The sequence below is a fragment of the Notolepis coatsorum genome (assembly GCF_963971535.1).
Source record: "Notolepis coatsorum genome assembly, chromosome: 1".
Taxonomy (NCBI): domain Eukaryota; kingdom Metazoa; phylum Chordata; class Actinopteri; order Aulopiformes; family Paralepididae; genus Notolepis; species Notolepis coatsorum.
The window spans coordinates 276,157,108-276,182,692 of NC_140165.1; the positions used below are offsets into that span (position 1 = coordinate 276,157,108).

Below are 25,585 nucleotides of genomic sequence, written 5' to 3' on the forward strand. Positions count from 1 at the left end.
ATCATGTAATCTTTCGCGGGCCGGTCAGAATCATCCCACGGGCCGGATCTGGCCCGCGGGCCGCCAGTTGAATAGCCCTGCTCTATAGGATAAAGCAGCACGGTAGAAAATCACTATCAATAAACGTACTCAAAGTGTCAATCGATACAGGTTTTTGCCAGATTTCAAAATGTTGTCATACTTGACGGGGGATAGAAGTGGCATTGATGCTCCTCTAAATCCAGCCCCTGTCATGTTTCTTTCCACTCCTCAACGCAGTGGTTCCACAGGAGCTTGGCTGTCCTTTACATCTCTCACATCATAGATCAAAAGGAGTCTGTGTGACGCCTGTAATAAATCACATTTTATTTTACAAACAGTGCCAGCTGAGCGGAAAATATTTCATTATTGATTTGCTGTCTTAGATTCTCAAGGACAACTTAGAATACTGCTCCTGTGGCATCTTTGGGGAGCGCAGGTTCCAGTCCACTTGTTCTGGTTCTCTGCCAGTGTCAAAGCGCTGCTCAGACGCCTTGGTTAGCCTAGTTGGAAGAGTGATTCTAAGTTAGCCAGTGTCACAGCACTGCTCAGACGCCTTGGTTAGCCTAGTTCAGGGGTCGGCAACCTTTACTATCAAAATAGCCATTTTGTCCCCTCCTTTACGAAAAATAAAATTCATCTGGAATTGACTCTTAAAATGAAGATAACGTGGGAAAGCTGATGGGTGGGTCCTGGGCGTTGTAAACAGAAAAATACCCCTACAGTTCGGTCGGGGCGTCTGCTCAGCAAAGGAAGGATCTGGAGGGAGGTAGTGTGGCCTTCCACGCGTTACACTCTCCCAGTGAGAATCTGCGCTGCCAGGCTGGCTGCCGGCTGGCTGCGCATGTGTCGGAGGATAGCATGTGACAGTCTCCGGCCTCTCGGACCAACAGTAGGGGGGGTGCGCAACAACCAGGAAATGGAGTTGGGAATTGGCATAACGACTAACAGTGGGATGGGAGAAAAATCGGAAAAAGAGGAGGGGGAAAAAAGATATAAAAAATAAAATAAAAAAATGAAGATAAGTGTATAACGTTTTGGGCTGTACCGAATGTAATTTTTTAACATTCAAAGCTTCTATTGAAGTATTCGAACGAAGCTTTGAATGTCTGTAGTCCTATTTTATGATATAATCTTTTATTTTAAAAAATTTAATAAAAAGAATTTAAAATTAAATATCCTCAAACTAAATCCTCAATTTGAATAAAGTGATTCATCTGATTAAATTAGTATTTTTTCTTTATTAAATCAACTTTGCTTAACACATTGGGCGACAGAGGTCGCTGTGGGCGTATGGCCGTGTGTGCCAGCGCTGTAATGAACGGGGGTACATGCCGGTGTTTGCAGTGCTAAAACTATATTAAATATTATAGCTATGGATCTAATAATATAGTCGATGGTCATTGAGTTTCTTCCGGTCAAGATGCAATAAACAGATACTTTTTTCATCAATACATTCCTGTTTTATACCGTGGTGAATATGAGTATAGTTTTAGAGTAATTCTGTGTAATCCCAGGAAACGCCACTAAACAGCGTTTTATTGCATTTCACTAGGAAGCGTGCCATTCCTCGCTTGGATCAACAATCAATCTGAAATCAACGCTAGATTATCGGTATTATGTTTCATCATGCATGCATAAAAGGGTGGGGGGGGGGTTATGCTTCGATCGTCACCAACGGCATACGTTGTGGAGTAACGTTACAGGACACACACGGATCACAATGAAGGCATGCTCGGATCAACGCAAGATTGATAACATATAGCACTTACCTTGACTAGGATATACTGCAAAAAGAATAATCCAATTATCTGATCGCCATTCCAAGTATTGATCTCGATCGTGTTGCCAAGATAATCCACGAAAGTACATTAATCCACGGTGCTTGATTCTCCCCAATCCATGTGTTATAAACGTTACTACTGCCCGAGTAGGAAAACCCGGACTGGACTTGTTAGATCAACATGTAGGCTGAGCCAGAGAGAATACAAGGATGTGCAATAGCGGCCGCAAGGCGCTAGGCGGAGGTATTGGACGTTTGCGATCTCAGACCCATTCAGGACAGCCTGCACAGACTGCCCCGATGAATTATCAATGGAAATAGCGAATAAAAGAAACAACGATCCAGAAAGGTGTTAACACGTGAATGGCACTCAACCGCTGGCTGTCAGAAACTTGTTTATCCGTGAACGGCAGTGAATGTTTTAATGAATATAACTCATCAGTTTCGTCAACATAAATAATCCAATAAGGGCACGGTTGGTACGAAAGTGATGGTGACGTCTTGATGGGGCGCCGAGTGCCAAGCGGATGCAGATAGGCTACATCATTTATACATTTACATTTACATTTAGTAATTTAGCTGACGCTTTTATCCAAAGCGACTTACAAGTTCTGTACGACAAGTCATCAGGAAGGGCACAACTCTATCAGCTGAGTAACAATGTTCATCAAAGTGTTGAGTGCTACAGTGTAGGTTAGTTTATTAGGACAAATGCAAGGTTAGTTAGGGTTAGATAAAAAAAAAAAATTATGATAAATGTTTTTATTTATGATAAATGTTTTATTAACATTTTTATGACGAGTCATATACTATAATAGTATAATACTATAATATTAGTGTAGCCTAATCTTTATCTGCAACTGTGAAGAAAACCCCCATTGGTTTAAACAGAATGAATAGACACATAAAAAAGATATTAAAAAAAATTAGGGATGCTCGATATTGGCTTTTTTACCGATACCGATATACCGATATTGTCCAACTCTTAATAACCGATACTGATATCAACCGATACCGATATATGCAGGGTTTCCCCCCCAAAAAATTGAATAATTTCAGGTAATTAACATTACATATCTCTAGTCTGGGAATTAACACAACATTAGACTTTGTGTCCACCGGGGACGTTTTTTTCAAGGCGGACCGCTTTGAAAAGCAAAAATATGCATGCTCAGAGCGTTTTCCTGAGTCTCGCGACTGCCACTTGCTCAATGTTGATTAATCGGTCGAAAAAAGTTACCTTGATGAGCGCCGCTCCTCTCCAAAAGTTGAACTAGTTTAAACTTTAGGCGCTGGGAGCGTTCCGCCCAAAAACGCTGGCCGCCGAGAGCGCTAAAACGCGAGGTACGGCGCTGGGAAAAGGAGCGCGCCTGTCGCGTCTGTAGCATAGAAATTAATGACAGAAAGGAGCTGACAACTCATAAAACGTCCCCGGGCGACACAGGCCCTTATGCATACTTTTGACAATAAATAAAATCAGAATTTGTTCTTACTTGCTTGCTTGGGTAAATAAAGGTTAAATAAATGTAAAAAAAATGTAATAAAAAATAAATAATTTTTTTTGAAAACCGATAAGGATAATGTATAGCTACGAGGTCATTGTCACAAAATAATTTACCGACACGGAGTTTAGAATACCGAGGCGCCTCGCCGAGGTGTTCTTTAAACGTAGTGAAGGTCAATTATTTTGCGACAATGACCGAGTATAGCTATACATTATCCCGCTTATTACAGGGCTAACTTACTAATATACATAATTCATTTACACCATCGACGAGACGAGATCAAATGCAGACACGGTTCTGTTCTGTCGCTCCGCTGTCATCGCCGGCAGCTCCGCTCGGCAGCCGGCAGGTGTGTCTGATTGGCTGCACTGATGCAGTGTGTGTCAGTGGGCTTGATTGCTACAGCTGCGCACAGCGGTCATTATTGCTCGGCAGAGGTCCGTTATCGAGTAATAACGGACCTCTGACGAGCGCTATTGACCAATCACAATCGAGCATTTCGGCGAATGTTAAAACGGCATGTAATAACACATTTTAATGCCAATATCGGACATCCCTAAAAAATATATATTATTAAAAATGTTTAATTCGAATGTTGATTTAGAATTTGAATGTCAACATTATGAACGAAGCTTCGAACTATTCGGTACAGCCCTGATACCGTTTTATATATACATATTCTATATAGAGAGAGGGATTGGAATTTATTGAAAAGCTTATTTCTAGTATGTACCTATTGTTATTTTTCGTTCGGTCTCAAGTGTCGGAGAGGAGACGGTCAGAAATGACAGCTGGCACCAAATCCATTCCGAATAAGAGACAATGGACCCAGCACTTTGTTGGTGGTGTGAAAATATGCCTACAAACATTAAATATCTTTGGAACTGTTTGTGTTCAATTGTATCTGAATCGGATAGATTCGGCCGCCAGACATGCTGCGCGCGCGTAACAGAGTAAGGGGCGCTTGTGGGGAGAGCTATGTCGCAAGGTTGCCCTGACGACAGACAGCTGGACTGCCCTGTTGATCGAAAGCTATGTTACCGTGACTTTCGGGGGGATTCCCCAGGCTGGCAGAGCTGGCAAAGCTCTGCATACCCACGACATCGGTACCATCCCAGACTGTTTTTGGACTGATTGTGACCAGGCTGCATGCGCTCCCGTCTGACACCCCGGGACCATGTGAGTCAGTCTGAGACAGGTTTGGTTTCTGCGCAGATGCCTTGGTTAGCCTAGTTGGAAAAGTGATTCTAAGTTGGGCCCTTAGCCAGATGAATGGGCTTGAATTCTGTGAAGTTCCAATACAGTTTTAAACCAACCTAAAACTTCACACAGTACTTTGCTTTTAAGAAGGTAAAACTGTGCCCCCTGGACTAAGCTGTCAAGTTAGGAATGACGGCTTGTTGAAAGCTTGCTAGGCTACTGGTATGACTCGTGATATGTGTTCAGTTTTTTCTTTGGGGGCCCTCAATCCAATGATGGCCCTCAGTCATCAAAACTTTGAGAACCTCTGATATAGGCTATATATAATTATAATGATTATTAGGCATTGCGAGCAGTAGCAGTAGTAGTAGTAAATAACTAATAAATAAAGTTACAACATAGTGCTAAAATATACAGAATATGAACAAATTATAGTCCCTCCATGAAATGGCGATCTTGTGAACTTCGCAATATTTTCAGGGGCTTGCAATTTTGCTAAATTCCTGCACATTTCTCAGCATTAAATGTCCAAATCCAAAGCATGTAGGTTTGATATCACACCTTACATTGTCATGTAGTTCAATGCGACAAACAGCAATTGTACTATTTGTGATTTTGCTTATGTGCACAGATGCAACCTATATTTATATCGGAAGAAAAATCCAGATGATTATCTTTCCTAATTCTCAGCCTTAACCATACATCTGTATCCTCCTTAGGTGAAAGTCATGACTGATCTTGATCTCCTGGCAATAGCCTGTGAGCAGTTCCTTGGCAAATCGGTGATTGAAATTAAGGCTGTGGTCCTGCAAACCCTGGAGGGTCATCTACGCTCCATTCTAGGTACAGTTGGACTGTTGAGTTTGGACTTTTACTTTGTTCACATGGTTTGGTTTGTGACTTACCACTGTGTTTGCTGTAGGGCTGTCCCCGACTAAGGATTTGGATGGTCGACTATGATTGGCCAAAATTTGCCGTTAGTCGACTATTGGTCGACTAAAAAAAATATATAATAATAATAATAATAATAATAATAATAATAATAATAATAATAATAATAATAATAATAATAATAATAATAATAATAATAATAATAATAACAACTAGACAATTCCGCGCGGGGGAAATTGTGAAAGTGTGGGTGACGCCTGTGCACCGCCGGCCAACGGGGGAGAGGGTCTCTCGCGAGTCTCTATGACAAACGGTTCAAAGGATACAAAAAGGGGGCGCGGCCTAAGGATCGGGGGAGTGGTCAACATAGACCAATCAAAGAGGATATCCCTACTGAGTGCAATGACACAACCCGCAACACTATTACACAATATTACACTATTACACACTATTACACACTATTACACACTATTACACTATTACACACTATTACACTATTACACACTATTACACACTATTACACTATTACACTATTACACTATTACACACTATAACACTATTACACACTATTACACTATTACACACTATTACACAATATTACACTATTACACACTATTACACTATTACACACTATTACACTATTACACACTATAACACTATTACACTATTACACTATTACACACTATTACACTATTACACTATTACACTATTACACACTATTACACTATTACACTATTACACTATTACACACTATTACACTATTACACTATTACACACTATTACACTATTACACACTATTACACTATTACACTATTACACACTATTACACTATTACACTATTACACACTATTACACTATTACACTATTACACACTTTTACACTATTACACACTATTACACTATTACACACTATTACACTATTACACTATTACACTATTACACACTATAACACTATTACACTATTACACTATTACACACTATTGCACTATTACACACTATTACACTATTACACACTATTACACTATTACACACTATTACACTATTACACACTATTACACTATTACACACTATTACACTATTACACACTATTACACTATTACACTATTACACACTATTACACTATTACACACTATTACACTATTACACTATTACACACTATTACACTATTACACTATTACACACTATTACACTATTACACTATTACACACTATTACACTATTACACTATTACACACTATTACACACTATTACACTATTACACACTATTACACTATTACACTATTACACACTATTACACTATTACACTATTACACTATTACACACTATTACACTATTACACACTATTACACTATTACACTATTACACACTATTACACTATTACACACTATTACACTATTACACTATTACACACTATAACACTATTACACTATTACACTATTACACACTATTGCACTATTACACTATTACACACTATTACACTATTACACACTATTACACACTATTACACACTATTACACTATTACACACTATTACACACTATTACACTATTACACTATTACACACTATTACACTATTACACTATTACACACTATTACACTATTACACACTATTACACACTATTACACTATTACACACTATTACACTATTACACACTATTACACTATTACACTATTACACACTATTACACTATTACACTATTACACACTATTACACTATTACACTATTACACACTATTACACTATTACACTATTACACACTATTACACTATTACACACTATTACACACTATTACACACTATTACACTATTACACACTATTACACTATTACACTATTACACACTATTACACTATTACACACTATTACACTATTACACACTATTACACTATTACACACTATTACACTATTACACACTATTACACACTATTACACACTATTTCACTATTACACACTATTACACACTATTACACTATTACACTATTACACACTATTACACTATTACACTATTACACACTATAACACTATTACACACTATTACACTATTACACACTATTGCACTATAACACTATTACACACTATTACACTATTACACACTATTACACTATTACACTATTACACACTATTACACTATTACACTATTACACACTATTACACTATTACACACTATTACACACTATTACACTATTACACTATTACACACTATTACACTATTACACACTATTACACTGTTACACACTATTACACTATTACACACTATTACACACTATTACACACTATTACACACTATTACACTATTACACTATTACACACTATTACACTATTACACACTATTACACACTATTACACTATTACACACTATTACACACTATTACACACTATTACACTATTACACACTATTACACACTATTACACTATTACACTATTACACTATTACACACTATTACACTATTACACACTATTACACTATTACACTATTACACACTATTACACTATTACACTATTACACTATTACACACTATTACACTATTACACACTATTACACTATTACACTATTACACACTATTACACTATTACACTATTACACACTATTACACTATTACACACTATTACACACTATTACACTATTACACACTATTACACTATTACACACTATTACACTATTACACACTATTACACTATTACACCGAGTACAATGGCACAATCCGCAAGTCTCTACGACAAACGGTTCAAGAGATACACTGTGTGGCCTAAGGGGGCGTGGTCTAAGGATCGGGGGAGTGGTCAACATCGACCAATGAAAGGTGGTCAACAGGGGGAGTGGTCAACATCGACCAATGAAAGGTGGTCAACATCGACCAATGGCACAATCCGCAAGTCTCTACGACAAACGGTTCAAGAGATACACTGAGGGGGTGTGGCCTAAGGGGGCGTGGTCTAAGGATCGGGGGAGTGGTCAACATCGACCAATGAAAGGGGGTCAACATGGACCAATGAAAAATGAAAGAGGATATCCCTACTGAGTACAATGACACAACCCACAAGACAGAGGGCGCTGTCAGCAATTCAGTAGTGCAACACAGTGATGGCCAATGATGGGTTAAGTGGATGATGTCATTGGCAGCTCAGCCACGAGCCACACAGCTGAACCAATCATGAGTGAGCCATGAGCCACACAGGTGAAGCAATCCACACAGGTGAAGCAATCACTATGACTTGCATATTTTCTATCCAATGCATTTCTATGGAGGCAGATGCATGACTGCATTGTCACATTGATTAAAAGAAAACTATAAGAGATGAAGCATTGTGACGCGCACATGAGCACTACAACGAGTAGGCGAAGGGTTGTGCGCGATATTGTGACATTCGTGCGATATTGTGGCACTCCTTCGGCGATCGGAACAGAAGGCTAAAAAATAGTGTGAAAAATGTGATTTCTAGAGTGCGATTGCATGGCGGTCAATGGGGAGGAGAACCTTCAAACAAATGGTCGTCAGTTGAGATAGAAATGTCCAATTCCATTTATTTTTCTTTTGTGAGCGGGTTGACAGCCGTGTCATCGTTTTGATGTGTTTGTTTTATTTCTACGTCTATAATTGAGATCACACTCGCAATTCATCCAAGGTAGGGGGAAAAAGATTATTTCAGCTGCTACACTCTAAATTGCAATGCATTCCCAATGGGACAGAAATTTTACCGTTTAAAGTCGATTCGTAGCCAGACGGTGCAGTGAAACTTTACGAGTTCGAATAGCATATCGAGTTGGAGCAAGCCGGTCGTTTTGATACCTTTCACATGTATGGGGCGCAAACGCTCTGGGAGGAGTTTGTTGGCAAAATCTGAGAATATAGATAATAAGTAAACACTAGACAATTCCGCGCGGGGGAAATTGTGAAAGTGTGGGTGACGCCTGTGCACCGCCGGCCAACGGGGGAGAGGGTCTCTCGCGAGTCTCTATGACAAACGGTTCAAAGGATACAAAAAGGGGGCGCGGCCTAAGGATCGGGGGAGTGGTCAACATAGACCAATCAAAGAGGATATCCCTACTGAGTGCAATGACACAACCCGCAACACTATTACACTATTACACTATTACACAATATTACACTATTACACACTATTACACACTATTACACACTATTACACTATTACACACTATTACACTATTACACTATTACACACTATTACACTATTACACTATTACACACTATTACACTATTACACTATTACACACTATTACACTATTACACACTATTACACTATTACACTATTACACACTATTACACTATTACACACTATTACACACTATTACAAACTATTACACTATTACACACTATTACACACGATTACACTATTACACTATTACACACTATTACACACTATTACACTATTACACACTATTACACTATTACACTATTACACACTATTAAACTATTACACTATTACACACTATTACACTATTACACACTATTACACTATTACACTATTACACACTATTACACACTATTACACTATTACACTCTATTACACACTATTACACACTATTACACTATTACACACTATTACACTATTACACACTATTACACTATTACACTATTACACACTATTACACTATTAAACACTATTACACTATTACACTATTACACACTATTACACTATTACACTATTACACACTATTACACTATTACACACTATTACACTATTACACTATTACACACTATTACACTATTACACACTATTACACTATTACACTATTACACACTATTACACTATTACACACTATTACACTATTACACTATTACACACTATTACACTATTACACTATTACACACTATTACACTATTACACTATTACACACTATTACACTATTACACACTATTACACTATTACACACTATTACACTATTACACACTATTACACTATTACACTATTACACACTATTACACACTATTACACTATTACACTATTACACACTATTACACTATTACACACTATTACACTTACACTATTACACACTATTACACTATTACACACTATTACACTATTACACACTATTACACTATTACACACTATTACACTATTACACTATTACACACTATTACACTATTACACTATTACACACTATTACACTATTACACTATTACACACTATTACACACTATTACACTATTACACACTATTACACTATTACACTATTACACACTATTACACTATTACACACTATTACACACTATTACACTATTACACTATTACACACTATTACACTATTACACACTATTACACTATTACACACTATTACACTATTACACTATTACACACTATTACACTATTACACACTATTACACACTATTACACACTATTACACACTATTACACACTATTACACTATTACACTATTACACACTATTACACTATTAGACACTATTACACTATTACACACTATTACACTATTACACTATTACACACTATTACACACTATTACACTATTACACACTATTACACTATTACACACTATTACACTATTACACACTATTACACTATTACACTATTACACAATATTACACTATTACACACTATTACACTATTACACACTATTACACTATTACACACTATTACACTATTACACTATTACACACTATTACACTATTACACTATTACACTACTACACGCTATTACACTATTACACTATTACACTATTACACACTATTACACTATTATGGGGGGTTGTGGGGGTTGTGGGGGGTTGTGGGGTAGTGGGGATGTGGGGGGTTGTGGGGTTGTGGGGGGTAGTGGGGTTGTGGGGGTTGTGGGGTTGTGGGGGGTTGTGGGGGGGTTGTGGGGTATATATTATACAATACACACTATTACACTATTACACACTAATACCTATTACACTATTACACATATTACACACTATTACACTATACACCTATTACACTATTACACTATAACACACTATTACACCTATACACTATTACACACTATTACACTATTACATATTACACTATATCACTATACCTATACACACATTACACTATTACCACTATTACATCTTTTACACTATTACACACTATTACACTATTGACACTACTATTTCATATTTACATATTACACATATACTATTACACATATATTACACTATTACACACTATTACACTATTTCTATTACACATATGTAACTATTACACACTATACCTATTACACATATACACATATTATATATTACTATACTATACACTATTACTATACACTATTACATATTACACACTATTACTCTATTACACTCTTACACACTATTACACTATTACTACACATTATATATACACTATTTACACACTATTACACTTATACTACACTATTACACACTATGAACACTAACACTCTATTACACTATTACACACTATTACACACTATTACACATATTACATTTACACTATTACACATTACACTATTACACCTATACACATTACACTATTACATTACACTATCACACTATTCTTTAACTTGTAACTTTCACACTATTACACTATTACACATATTACAAACTATCTCACATTCACTATTACACTATTACACATATTACACACTATTACACTATTACACTATTACACACTATTACACTATACACTATTACACACTATTACACTATTACACACTATTACACTATTACACACTATTACACTATTACACACTATTACACTATTACACTATTACACACTATTACACACTATTACACTATTACACACTACACACTATTACACTATTACACACTATTACACTATTACACACTATTACACTATTACACTATTACACACTATTACACTATTACATACTATTACACTATTACACTATTACACACTATTACACTATTACACTATTACACACTATTACACTATTACACACTATTACACTATTACACACTATTACACTATTACACTATTACACACTATTACACTATTACACTATTACACACTATTACACTATTACACACTATTACACTATTACACACTATTACACTATTACACTATTACACTATTACACACTATTACACTATTACACACTATTACACTATTACACACTATTACACTATTACACTATTACACACTATTACACTATTACACACTATTACACTATTACACTATTACACTATTACACACTATTACACTATTACACTATTACACACTATTACACTATTACACACTATTACACTTTATTACACACTATTACACTATTACACACTATTACACACTATTACACACTATTACACTATTACACACTATTACACTATTACACACTATTACACTATTACACTATTACACACTATTACACACTATTACACTATTACACACTATTACACTATTACACACTATTACACTATTACACACTATTACACACTATTACACTATTACACACTATTACACTATTACACTATTACACACTATTACACTATTACACACTATTACACACTATTACACTATTACACACTATTACACTATTACACACTATTACACTATTGCACACTATTACACACTATTACACTATTACACACTATTACACTATTACACTATTACACACTATTACACTATTACACACTATTACACTATTACACTATTACACTATTACACACTATTACACTATTACACACTATTACACTATTACACACTATTACACTATTACACACTATTACACTATTACACACTATTACACTATTACACTATTACACACTATTACACTATTACACTATTGCACACTATTACACTATTACACTATTACACACTATTACACTATTACACACTATTGCACTATTACACTATTACACACTATTACACTATTACACACTATTACACACTATTACACACTATTACACACTATTACACTATTACACTATTACACACTATTACACACTATTACACACTATTACACACTATTACACTATTACACACTATTACACTATTACACACTATTACACTATTACACACTATTACACTATTACACACTATTACACTATTACACACTATTACACTATTACACTATTACACAATATTACACTATTACACACTATTACACTATTACACACTATTACACACTATTACACTATTACACACGATTACACTATTACACACTATTACACTATTACACACTATTACACTATTACACCGAGTACAATGGCACAATCCGCAAGTCTCTACGACAAACGGTTCAAGAGATACACTGAGGGGGTGTGGCCTAAGGGGGCGTGGTCTAAGGATCGGGGGAGTGGTCAACATCGACCAATGAAAGGTGGTCAACATCGACCAATGGCACAATCCCCAAGTCTCTACGACAAACGGTTCAAGAGATACACTGAGGGGGTGTGGCCTAAGGGGGCGTGGTCTAAGGATCGGGGGAGTGGTCAACATCGACCAATGAAAGGTGGTCAACAGGGGGAGTGGTCAACATCGACCAATGAAAGGTGGTCAACATCGACCAATGGCACAATCCGCAAGTCTCTACGACAAACGGTTCAAGAGATACACTGAGGGGGTGTGGCCTAAGGGGGCGTGGTCTAATGATCGGGGGAGTGGTCAACATCGACCAATGAAAGGGGGTCAACATGGACCAATGAAAAATGAAAGAGGATATCCCTACTGAGTACAATGACACAACCCACAAGACAGAGGGCGCTGTCAGCAATTCAGTACTGCAACACAGTGATGGCCAATGATGGGTTAAGTGGATGATGTCATTGGCAGCTCAGCCACGAGCCACACAGCTGAACCAATCATGAGTGAGCCATGAGCCACACAGGTGAAGCAATCACTATGACTTGCATATTTTCTATTCAATGCATTTCTATGGAGGCAGATGCATGACTGCATTGTCACATTGATTAAAAGAAAACTATAAGAGATGAAGCGTTGTGACGCGCACATGAGCACTACAACGAGTAGGCGAAGGGTTGTGCGCGATATTGTGACATTCGTGCGATATTGTGGCACTCCTTCGGCGATCGGAACAGAAGGCTAAAAAATAGTGTGAAAAATGTGATTTCTAGAGTGCGATTGCATGGCGGTCAATGGGGAGGAGAACCTTCAAACAAATGGTCGTCAGTTGAGATAGAAATGTCCAATTCCATTTATTTTTCTTTTGTGAGCGGGATGACAGCCGTGTCATCGTTTTGATGTGTTTGTTTTATTTCTACGTCCAAAATTGAGATCACACTCGCAATTCACCCAAGGTAGGGGGAAAAAGATTATTTCAGCTGCTACACTCTAAAATGCAATGCATTCCCAATGGGACCGAAATTTTACCGTTTAAAGTCGATTCGTAGCCAGACGGTGCGGTGAAACTTTACGAGTTCGAATAGCACATCGAGTTGGAGCAAGCCGGTCGTTTTGATACCTTTCACGTGTATGGGGCGCGAACGCTCTGGCACGAGTGTGTTGGCAAAATCGGTGGAATAAAGAATAATAATAAAAAGAGTATGGATATGTATAGTGTGGGTGGCAACCTGGCTTCGCCAGGTCACCCACACTAATAATAATAATAATATTTTAAATATTTAGTTTACATTTTTTTAAATTTTTTATCATTCCATTTGGATTGTGGGGGGTGCTTAATGTCTGAAGGAGTCGACTGAAGGCTTCTTGTCCTCTGCAAAAGCATGCAATTGGTCCACTGATGGATACATCTTGATATTTGTCTAGTCTAGTGTGTTCATTAGATGGGTGAAATCCTCTTTCAGTGCCTCTGTGCCTGTTTTCGTAGGCAGTTAGCCTCTGGTATGCGTGCCATTAGCGTTAGCCACGCTTCTAGGCCTATTTTCTTTTGGAAAGAATGATACAATTTTTTTTTTGTAAGAATTTATAAATACGGTATATATATATATATATTTTTTTTTTGTATTCGACTAAGAGGTTGGCTAGTCGACTACGGCTCCTTTCGACCGATTAGTCGACTAATCGACTAATGGGGGTCAGCCCTAGTTTGCTGATGTAAGCTGATGATGGTTGCCATATATGCTGGAAAACCTGGACATTTAACAGGATTGACTGGAAATTTGATATATATATTTATTTTAGAGCAGTTAGCTTCAGGGTGGGCTAATGGCCACTATGGCTGAGCCCAAACGTTCGAAGGTTTGGACCTTCGTTACGTTGGCACTCGAATCTTAATGAATGGGTTCGAACCTCCGTTTTTATTTTATTCTTTAAATTTATTTTACACAGAAAATATATATCAGAATGTGATATATCAGAATATCACAGTACTATGTTGTGTTTACAATAATTTGAAAGTCATGAAAGTCATGCACGAACACAGACACAACAGACTAGTCGAGATGAGGAGGGGTCACCTGTCCGTCATACTGTATATGATCAGGAAATGAATCGATCATGCAAAAAAGAGAGAGAGAGACTCACTCACACTCACCCGTCCTATTTCATAAATACAACGTTTCTGAATGGACGTTTGGATTAAACCAAGTGTATGCAGTGATGCTGAAATCTCCCAGCGGAACACCAGTTACTTAACGGTACACAGGTATGTTATGCTCGTTACGCTATGCATGTTTAGCTTTTAACGTTAAGATAGCAGGAGCCGTCAGCCAACAAAGATGTTGTTTCAACAAATGGATTCACAAAATGGATTACCATCCAAACGTTATTGAAGCCTCCTGTGACCAGTAAGTAAGTACTACTACTTTTAATAACCATTTTTGACCGCAGCAATATGCGCATGTGTTCTTTACGTTATATGCGTAAATGTGCGCTATGTGCGTACTCGACAGTACTGAACCAGAAACAATATTTAGGAGCAAATTTTTTGCATGATTAAAAACTATGGTTCAAACGTCCGTTCGAAAAAACCCTGGCGAAGTTCGAATCCCAAAAACAGGCTTCGGGGACAGCTCTAATGGCCACTTAACAAACACAACTAACATACTAAACCCCCCCAACTAAACCACAAACCACAAAAAAAATGGTTATTAAAAAAACAAACTAATCCTAACTAACTTTACTGTCATGCACTTGTCCTAATATACTAACCTACACTGTAGCACTCAACACTTTGATGAACATTGTTACTCAGCAGAGTTGTGCCCTTCCTGATGACTTGTCGTACAGAACTTGTAAGCCGCTTTGGATAAAAGCGTCAGCTAAATGACTAAATGTAAATGTAAATGTAAAACCAAAATAAACAACAAAAAGACAAATACTTAACCTGTAACCCATAACTAATGTGAAAAAGAGGAAAAAAACTAATCTTATCCTACTGGGCAAACAACGTGACGTAATGCTGAGAGGAGAGCCCACAGGAGCCATGGGGAAGCCAGCCCTTAACACATTCAGCGCCAGGGATTTTCCTCATCCTGTTCTAGCTAGGCCATGCTTTAAAGATAGGGGTGCGTCACCTTGTTTGTAGAGCTATATCTATATTCTATATTATAGCTATGGAGACAATACTATGGTCATTTGACAATCTTCCGTCGAACATGCCATTTTCTTTTTCATGTATACATTTGCGCGTTATCCCGCCTCCCTCTATGCAGGCACACTGACCGTGGAGCAGATCTACCAGGACAGGGACCAGTTTGCCCAGCTGGTCAGAGAGGTGGCAGCCCCCGACGTGGGCAGAATGGGCATCGAGATTCTCAGCTTCACCATCAAGGTGGGTCAAGGGTGCCTCGAGGAGGGGGTCAAGTCAATGGGGTCAATCTCCTGTCTGTACAAGCTGACTGAGGCTCACTGAAATTTATTTTGTGTGTACCATGGAGTCAATTGAGTTAATTAAGTAAGAAATAGGGTTCCAGAAATCAAGAGCTTATCCTTTTAATGCCTGGCATGCAGATCAATATGGAAGTAGAGTGAGTAGTAGAGACTTTCCACATAGCGGCGGAATCAGAGGAGATGTAGCCATGTAACTTGGTCTTCTGTTTCCATGGAATCTGGGCCTAATAAGAAGCCATCTAAAACCCATTGGGCCTCATTCAAGAATACTCTCTTATTATTTTTCTTATATTCTTGCTTACCTGTCTGTTAAGAGAACAATAAGAAAAGCCACCGCCACATTCATCAAGCCGTTCTTAACGTCCAACTCTGTTCTTCTTACCCAGGTCTGTTGCATGATGAATCCCACTCATTCTCAAATTCAAATGAGCGTTCGCGCTCAAAACATTTGCATACAGACACGCCTGCCATCTCCTTATAAGGCGAATGAGGCGTGTGTAAAACAGCCGAGTTTCGGCATCTGATCGCTGTCTGATCCATTCAACAGGAAGCGATTTGCGACTGATCTCAAAATTATCTCAAAAAAGCAATAAGTTATAATAATAATTATTATTATTGAAAAGTTCTGGGTTTATAAAGTCGTATTTGGGGGCAATTGACCAATGGTTTGCTTTCAACCCATGAACTCCTTCCTCTCTCACCTTTTTATATATATATCTTTTTATTGTATCTATCTACTAAAACTGTATTGTATTGTATTGTTTGTTTTGTAAAGTGTCTTTGAGCATTAGGAAAAGCGCTATATAAATCTGATGTATTATTATTATTAGGAATGGTAGGCTTTTTTAAATGTTTCTCTGGGTAAGAGTGCTCTCGACCAACAATAAGAAAACATTGCTGAATCCCAGGTAAGACCAAAATAAGAGGAAATGCTAGTTAAGAACGAAATCTGTTCTTATATTGCTTCATGAATGAAGCCCATTGATTGGCAGAAAACCTCCTCTTAGCCGGTCTTTAGTGTTGTTTAGTTTTTGTCACTTTCAGATTTCGTTTTTTTATTCATTTAGATCAGATGGAAATACTTACATCATATCAGTACGATATTTTATTGTTTGGAACGAGAACCATATAGAGTCAAACCAACGTCGGCTCTGTGGAACAAGCACATACCCGTAATTCCTCTAATAGTAACCCCGGCTTGTATTTGTTTCAACTGTAGCGGGTACCAGGCTTGTATTAGGAGGAGGCCTGTATAAGAGGGAGGCCTATATTTCAAATTTTCAAACGGATCATAATGAATAAATCAACATTTTGTGTCAGTTTGAACCCAGTAAAATGTACTGGGTTCATTTATTGAAACCAAGTACTGTATGAAATAGTAAACAGTGCAATTACAGGTGGTCACTGGTCATTTCAACGTTTTCAAAGTGAAATCAAGTAACTAGCTCAGTATGCAGCTCAGTATATTAGTAACCCGGCTTGTATTAGGAGGCCGGCTTATAATTGCTTAGCTCAAGAGTGCACCCGGCCATTAATAGAGACCCGGCTTGTATTTGAGACCCGGTTACTATTAGAGGAATTACGGTAGCTTAATGGCTGAATCTAAACATTCCACACTATAATGAACGGTAATGTGACGACATCACAATACAATAGATTATGTGACGACTGTTAACACTCGTTAACACTTAAATTATGTCCTTATTCCATGAAATTTTACTTGGTTTGGGTCTACATGGTTCGCATTTCAATCAATCAAATACCTTACTGATCTGACCTTTAAAATAAAAGGAAAATTCCATAACCTACAATGCATTTCTCCTACTTGCATGTATGGTCCATCTAGCCAACACCAGGCGTAGCTTATCTTTAGAAGTCATAGAACTCCATTGTTGTCAAATTATTCATTGTTGCGATGAACATGGGCGTTGTACTTTTTCCTGAACTTGAGTGTAATGTGCCTGCTCTGTATTTCTAAGGATTAAGGGTAGGAATTATGTCGGTACTACCAGTACCTACTCACATTAGATCAATCTGTGCCAAATTCCGGTACCTTGAGAGAAAACTGAAAAGGAACCAATGGGGCTAAATACTCATATTTCCCAATGCAAAACAATGTACATGTCTAGCAAAAGAGTGTCATATTCTGAACTTATAATTAGTTGCACTCATACAATACAAGACAGCAATAGGAACAAAATAAAATGAAGAAAATACTTCAGCACCTTGGACAGCGCCAGCTGACACAGACTGGGAGCTGTATGGCTCTCACTGTTGGTGCTGAATGGACAGCTAGCAGTGCTACCTTGATCCCCTTTGAGCACCCATTATAACAACAGCACCAGAACAGCCTCACTGTGACCTTTTAAAATAAATATATATTATACATCACCAGCAGCAACAGCAGTTTGTTTAGAATGAATAGAGGACTAACTCAGTAGTTACTTTTGAAGATGGAAAGCAAGTCAATATACTGCAAAAATGCAACAGCAATGATATCTTAAATTAGAATCTTGTGGATTACCACTGTAAAGCTCATTATTGGGCTATTCCTGTTCTCGGCTCACAGATTCTAATCCTGACCAACTCTAAAACTGAAATACCTTTTTTCTAAGGTCCAACTATAGCCTTGATGAAATGTACATTTATTTTCTTCTATTCCTCCTGCTGGAACAATGTGTATCTCTTGACTAGTTCCAAGGTTTTTTACAAAGCATGTGGTTGAGTTGAGTTATTGCTGATGGGAGAGATTTAAGAGGATAAAGGAAAATCAAATGAACTATACAAGATAAAAAAAAGTATAACATTTATATTAGAACCATAATTATAGGGGCGACAGTGGCTCAGGAGATAGAGTGGTAATCGGAAGGTTCCCGGTTCGATTCCGGCTCTTCCCAGTAGTGTATCGAGGTGTCCTTGAGCAAGACACTTAACCCCCCATGGCACCTTGCATGGTCACCTCTGCCATCAGTGTGTGAATGTGTGAGTGAATGGGTGAATGTGAGGCATAAATTGTAAAGTGCTTTAGATGAAAGCGCTATATAAATGGAGTCCATATATAAATTAAAAAATAATAGATTTTGACAAAAGGTTTAAATGCTGCACTTTGGCGTTTTTGTTCAGGATTAATCATCCGGTAAAACAAACTCATACTCTTCCAGCACTTCAACACCTTGGTATGAAAGCTGCCCCAGCAGTGAGAGAGCCTCGTCTATTTGTTTGTGCCTTCGGATCTTCCACACAAGTGAGGCAATCGATAAGATGTTGTTACACCCTGATAATGGAACCATATTGACATTTGGGTTCTGATACCTCCAGCTTTACTATGTTTATGTTTATTAGGATCCCCATTAGTCATCATCAACGTGTTGACTATTCTTCCTGGGGTCCTCACAGATATACACATACAAATATGAGACATTCAGTGTTAATCAGTCATATATTACATACATAATCAATAGAAAATAAAACAAAAGGTGAATCCATTTCACCATACCTAATACTATTTTTTTTTTTACACAAAGTAAACAGAAGAAGTTTGGATAACATGGCTGCAGCTACACTCATGCATGACATATATTGATTTCCTTCCGGATTATGGCTCCTTTCCTTGTTTTCCGTCCGTATGATATGTAATGGGATCCTATTCCAATGTTATGGCTCTATACATTGCAGTTTTCTTTAGAGCGTTGGCTCTAGGCAGAGGTAGGGTAAAGCGACTACTTGAAGCATGTCTGGTATTATGGTCATGTCTATCATTGGTGGATAAAGGCATAGAATACAATTGAGTGGGTTTACCTAAGGTACAAATGTTCTTTAAAAACCGAATCAAACTGCATGCTAGTCTCTCGTCCACCGTCATCCACGACAGTCTAGCATGCATTCCCTCCACACTATTCCTTATAGAGCAGTGAAGAGTGAGTCGGGCAGCTCTATTTTGAGTGAGCTGGAGTTTACTAAGCTCAATTGCTTTGATGCGCTAGACCAAATGGCTGGGCAGTAGTCAAGATGGGACAAGACTAAAGATTGTACTACCATTTTAATTGTTGTATTCGTTAGGAGGCAAGCATTTCTTCTTATTATGGAGATGTTTCTACTCATCCTGGTAACCATATTATTAATCTGAGTAGACCATAATAGTGCCTCGTCAATAGTTACATCCAACAATTTGGCCTCCTTCACTTGTTCAATACCAGTGTCTTGTAATGAGAGACTCAGTCTATGATCCGACCTTAAGGCATATTTAGCCGAGTATAAGACATTTAGTTTTTGCTACATTTAATTTGAGTCTGTTTTCAGTTATCCAATTCGAAATCATAAATAATTCACTCTGAAGTATCTTATGCACTTGTTCTGTGCTCTCAGCAGATGCATATATAGTTGTATCAGATTCAGATTCCTTTATTAAGCCATATGTGTAACCACATTGGTAATTGTCTCAGTGTTAGAGTATACATTTTTCCATACATTTTCTTCAGTCTGTGACAAGCTTTCACAGCCTTTGGGATCCGCAGCCTTCTCCCAGAGGGGAGCAGGGTGAAGAGGCTGTGGCCGGGGTGGGAGGGGTCGGCCATGATCTTTCTTGCCCTCTTCAACGCCCTGGAGTCGTGCAGGGACCTGAGGGAGGGCAGGGAACAGCCGATCACCCTCTCCGCGGAGCGAATCACCCGCTGCAGCTTGGCGTTGGCGAGATATTTTGCCGCTGCAGCGGGGAACCAGGAGATGATGGAGTCGGTGAGGATGGATTCAATGATGTCCGTGTAAAATTGGGCCATCATGGTCCTCGGTAGTTTGAATTTCTTCAACTGCCGGAGGAAGAACATCCTCTTTTGGGCCTTTTTAAGCAGTGCCATGATGTTTAGCTCCCACTTCAAATCCCGGGAGATTGTCATGCCTAGAAAGCGGCATGACTCCACGGAGGCCACCTGGGTGCCTCCCAGTATGATGGGGCGGGGCTGCTTTCCTCCGGAAGTCCACTACCATCTCCACTGTCTTTAGAGCATTGAGCTCAAGGTTGTTGCAACTGCACCAGCTCTGCAGCCTCTCAATATCCCTCCTGTAGGCCGACTCGTCCCCCCTGGAGATGAGACCCACCAGGGTGGTGTCGTCAGCTAATTTCAGGAGTTTGACCGACGGGAGAGAGACACAGCTGTTGATGTACAGGGAGAACAGTAGTGGGGACAGGACGCAGCCCTGCGGGGAACCGGTGCTGGTGGACCTAGAGCTGGAAATGCTCTTCCCCAGCTTCACCCACTGAGACCTGTTGGACAGGAAGTCGGTAATCCACCTGCGAGTGGAGGCCGGCACCTGCAGCAGGGATAGCTGGTGCTCCAGGATGGGTGGAAGGATGGTGTTAAAGGCCGAGCTGAAGTCCACATACAATATCCTGACATAGTTGCCCGCGCAGTCCAGATGTTCCAGCGTGTAGGGCAGAGCCATGTTCACAGCGTCCTTTGTGGATCTATTGGCTCTGTACACGAACTGCAGCGGGTCCAGCACAGGATCAGAGACAAGGGAAAAGCAGGGGGGGTGGGCGAGGGAGGGGCCCACTGGGGTGGGGGGATGGAAGTTGTGGGTGGAGGAAGAGGGCGGGGGGGGGGGGAAACCTCTTTCATCAGCATAAATTGCCATACCTGCACTTTTCAATACATAAGGCATATCGTTTACAAATATAGAGTAAAGGAGGGGTCCAAGACAACTTCCTTGGGGAATACCACACTGGAGTGTTACCATATTTAACATGGAACATTGTTGTCTATTAGACAAGTAGCTTCTCATCCAGTCCATGGCAGTGTCGACAAAGCCATAATTGTATAATTTCAATAATAATAGGTCATGATATATGATGTCGAAAGCCGCACTGAAATCCAAGAGCACTGTACTAACTAACTAACTTCCTATCGATCAGTTGTAGCCAGCTATCTGTAAGAGATGTTAAAGCAGTTCCTGTAGACTAAGTATCCTACTTTGTATCCATGCTGGAAATCAGAATTAATGTTGTTTTCGTTGAAATACTTTTGAATCTGCTTGAAAACAATTACTTCCAATAACTTACCTATTACTGGTCAAATACTAATGGGCCTACTGTTTGAACCTGTAAATGGCTCTTTACAGTTCTTTGGTAGTGGAGTTACATTTGCTATTTTCCAAGGCTGAGAAAAGACCCTCTCTTTAAAACATACATTTAATATATGGGATAGTGGCTTAGCCACAAATTTTGCAGACATTTGTAGCAGTTTTCCATTCAGATTATCAACACTGCAAGGTTTATTTGGTTTAAGTGCTAGGAGAGCTTTTCAATATCATTTGGACTTGTGCTCCTGAATTTAAATCGACATTTCTTGTCATACATAATGTTTTTTTTACCACTCATTGGCAACATTTGATTTCTAATTGTGTTTACCTTGGAAACAAAGTAGTTGTTGAAATGGGTTGCAATATCAAATGGTTTAGTGATGAATATACCAAGGTATCTGACTCAATAAATGATGGCGTTTTGCCCATTTTATTTCTACCTAATAGCTTCATTCAATGTTTTCCATAGTCTCTTACTGTCCCCTTTACACTCCTCCAATCTGGTTTGATAATAATGTTTTTTCTTCTGCCTATTCATTTTGGTTATTTTGTTTCTCAATGAGTGGTAAACTTGCCAATCTTCTGGATTATAATGCAATAGCTACTGTTTTCAGTTGGTCTCTTTCTTTCATGCAGTTTTTCAATTCAGGATCCAGCCAGGGTGTTTTGATTGCTCTGACGGGGAGCTTCTTTACAGGAGCGTGTTTGTCACAGACATCTGTAAATAATTCCATAAACTTCTCTAATGCAGCCTCTGTATGCCTTGTCTCTAGCACAATATTCCAGAGTAAATGTTTTACATCATTAATAAACTCATCCTCATAAAATGTCTTATATATTCTTTTATAAATAATTTTGGGTCCTACCTTAGGAACCTTCGTCTTTAAGGTTAACGCAATAATGTTGTGGTCACTGAAGCCCACAGGCTTAGATACAATTAAAAAAAAAAAAAATCTGGGGCGTTTGTAAAACTATATACAGGTCTATACAGGTCGATGAGACTGATCCTGCACGATTATTAATTTGTGTTGGTATATCAATCATTTTAAACAAATTACATACAGCGGCCGCATGTACGCTGCAGCTAACGTTACATTGATCCGTTGTGTCTGTCTATGTTGGTTTTTTATTAATCTCCAATAAGGAGTATCTGTTTGTTGGTCATTTCTGCCAGATTTGTGTCCCGTTTTGACTGGGGCCGCACCCACGTGTATTACATGATATGGACGTTAGATTTTACATTTGGCCGGGACATTTTTATCGTGTCAGGCCACATTGCCCGGCCAAATAAATTGCTAGTGGAAACCCTGAATACCAATCATGTGTGATCAGAATGACCATGGTTTCTTAATAGAGTTTCTTAAATTGAATATGATGTACCAAGCTACACTGGACCCGTGCATTTAGGGTAATTTGCAACTCTATTTGTCCTTGCCGCAAAACATACAACCATGCAGTTGACAAGCAATTGCTATTGAACTATGTGTTTTGTCTACTGTGTGTATGTACCACATTCAGCTTGTATTGTCTATTACCACATTCAGCTTGTACTGTCTATGTCTATGTGTATGTACTACATTCAGCTTGTACTGTCTATGTCTATGTACTGTACCACATTCAGCTTGTATTGTCTATTACCACATTAAGCTTGTACTGTCTGTGTGTATGTGCTACATTCAGCTTGTACTGTCGGTCTGTATGTGCTACATTCAGCTTGTACCGTCTGTGTGTATGTGCTACATTCAGCTTGTACTGTCAATGTGTATGTACTACATTCAGCTTGTACTGTCTATGTGTATGTACTGTACCACATTCAGCTTGTATTGTCTATTACCACATTAAGCTTGTACTGTCTGTGTGTATGTGCTACATTCAGCGTGTACTGTCTGTGTGTATGTGCTTAGCTACATTCAGCTTGTACTGTCTGTGTGTTCAGGTTGTACTGTCTGTGAGTCCTGTGTCCTTGGCTTGTACCATGTATCTTCAGATATCCTGTGTCGGTCTAGTCGTGGTATGTTTTCCTGGTGCTGATCGTGCTTGTTTGTGTCTGTCAAAGGATGTGTATGATAAACTGGACTACCTGAGCTCCCTGGGGAAAACCCAGACTGCAGCCGTCCGGAGGGATGCCGACATCGGCGTGGCAGAGGCTGAGAGAGACGCTGGGATACGGGTAAGGAGGTTGTCTGGGTCGGATAATTGTATTGGGGATTCTGTCCGAATTACAAATTGTATTGAATCTTTATAGTCATGCATTATGACTTCACCAAGCTGTTATTTGACACCGTTTATGCAGTTATATTGAAAATGATCAATATAACTCTGATAAACTATTATGGCTTTTATTTATTTGATTGATCTTCCTAATGCATGTAGTATGCAGCCATGTTGATTATAAAAAGAAAAGAAAAA

The 25,585-nt window shown here is 38.5% G+C and overlaps 1 protein-coding gene across 1 annotated transcript in view; it reads left to right on the forward strand.

Moving 5' to 3' along the window:
* The window catches only part of flot2b (flotillin 2b), a 122,279-nt gene that overhangs the window by 18,033 nt on the left and 78,661 nt on the right, over nucleotides 1-25,585 (forward strand). The window contains exons 4-6 of the mRNA XM_084329787.1: nucleotides 5,226-5,349; nucleotides 16,924-17,042; nucleotides 25,233-25,346. Of these exons, the coding sequence (XP_084185913.1) occupies nucleotides 5,226-5,349; nucleotides 16,924-17,042; nucleotides 25,233-25,346 (357 nt within the window). The remainder of the gene's footprint in view (nucleotides 1-5,225; nucleotides 5,350-16,923; nucleotides 17,043-25,232; nucleotides 25,347-25,585) is intronic.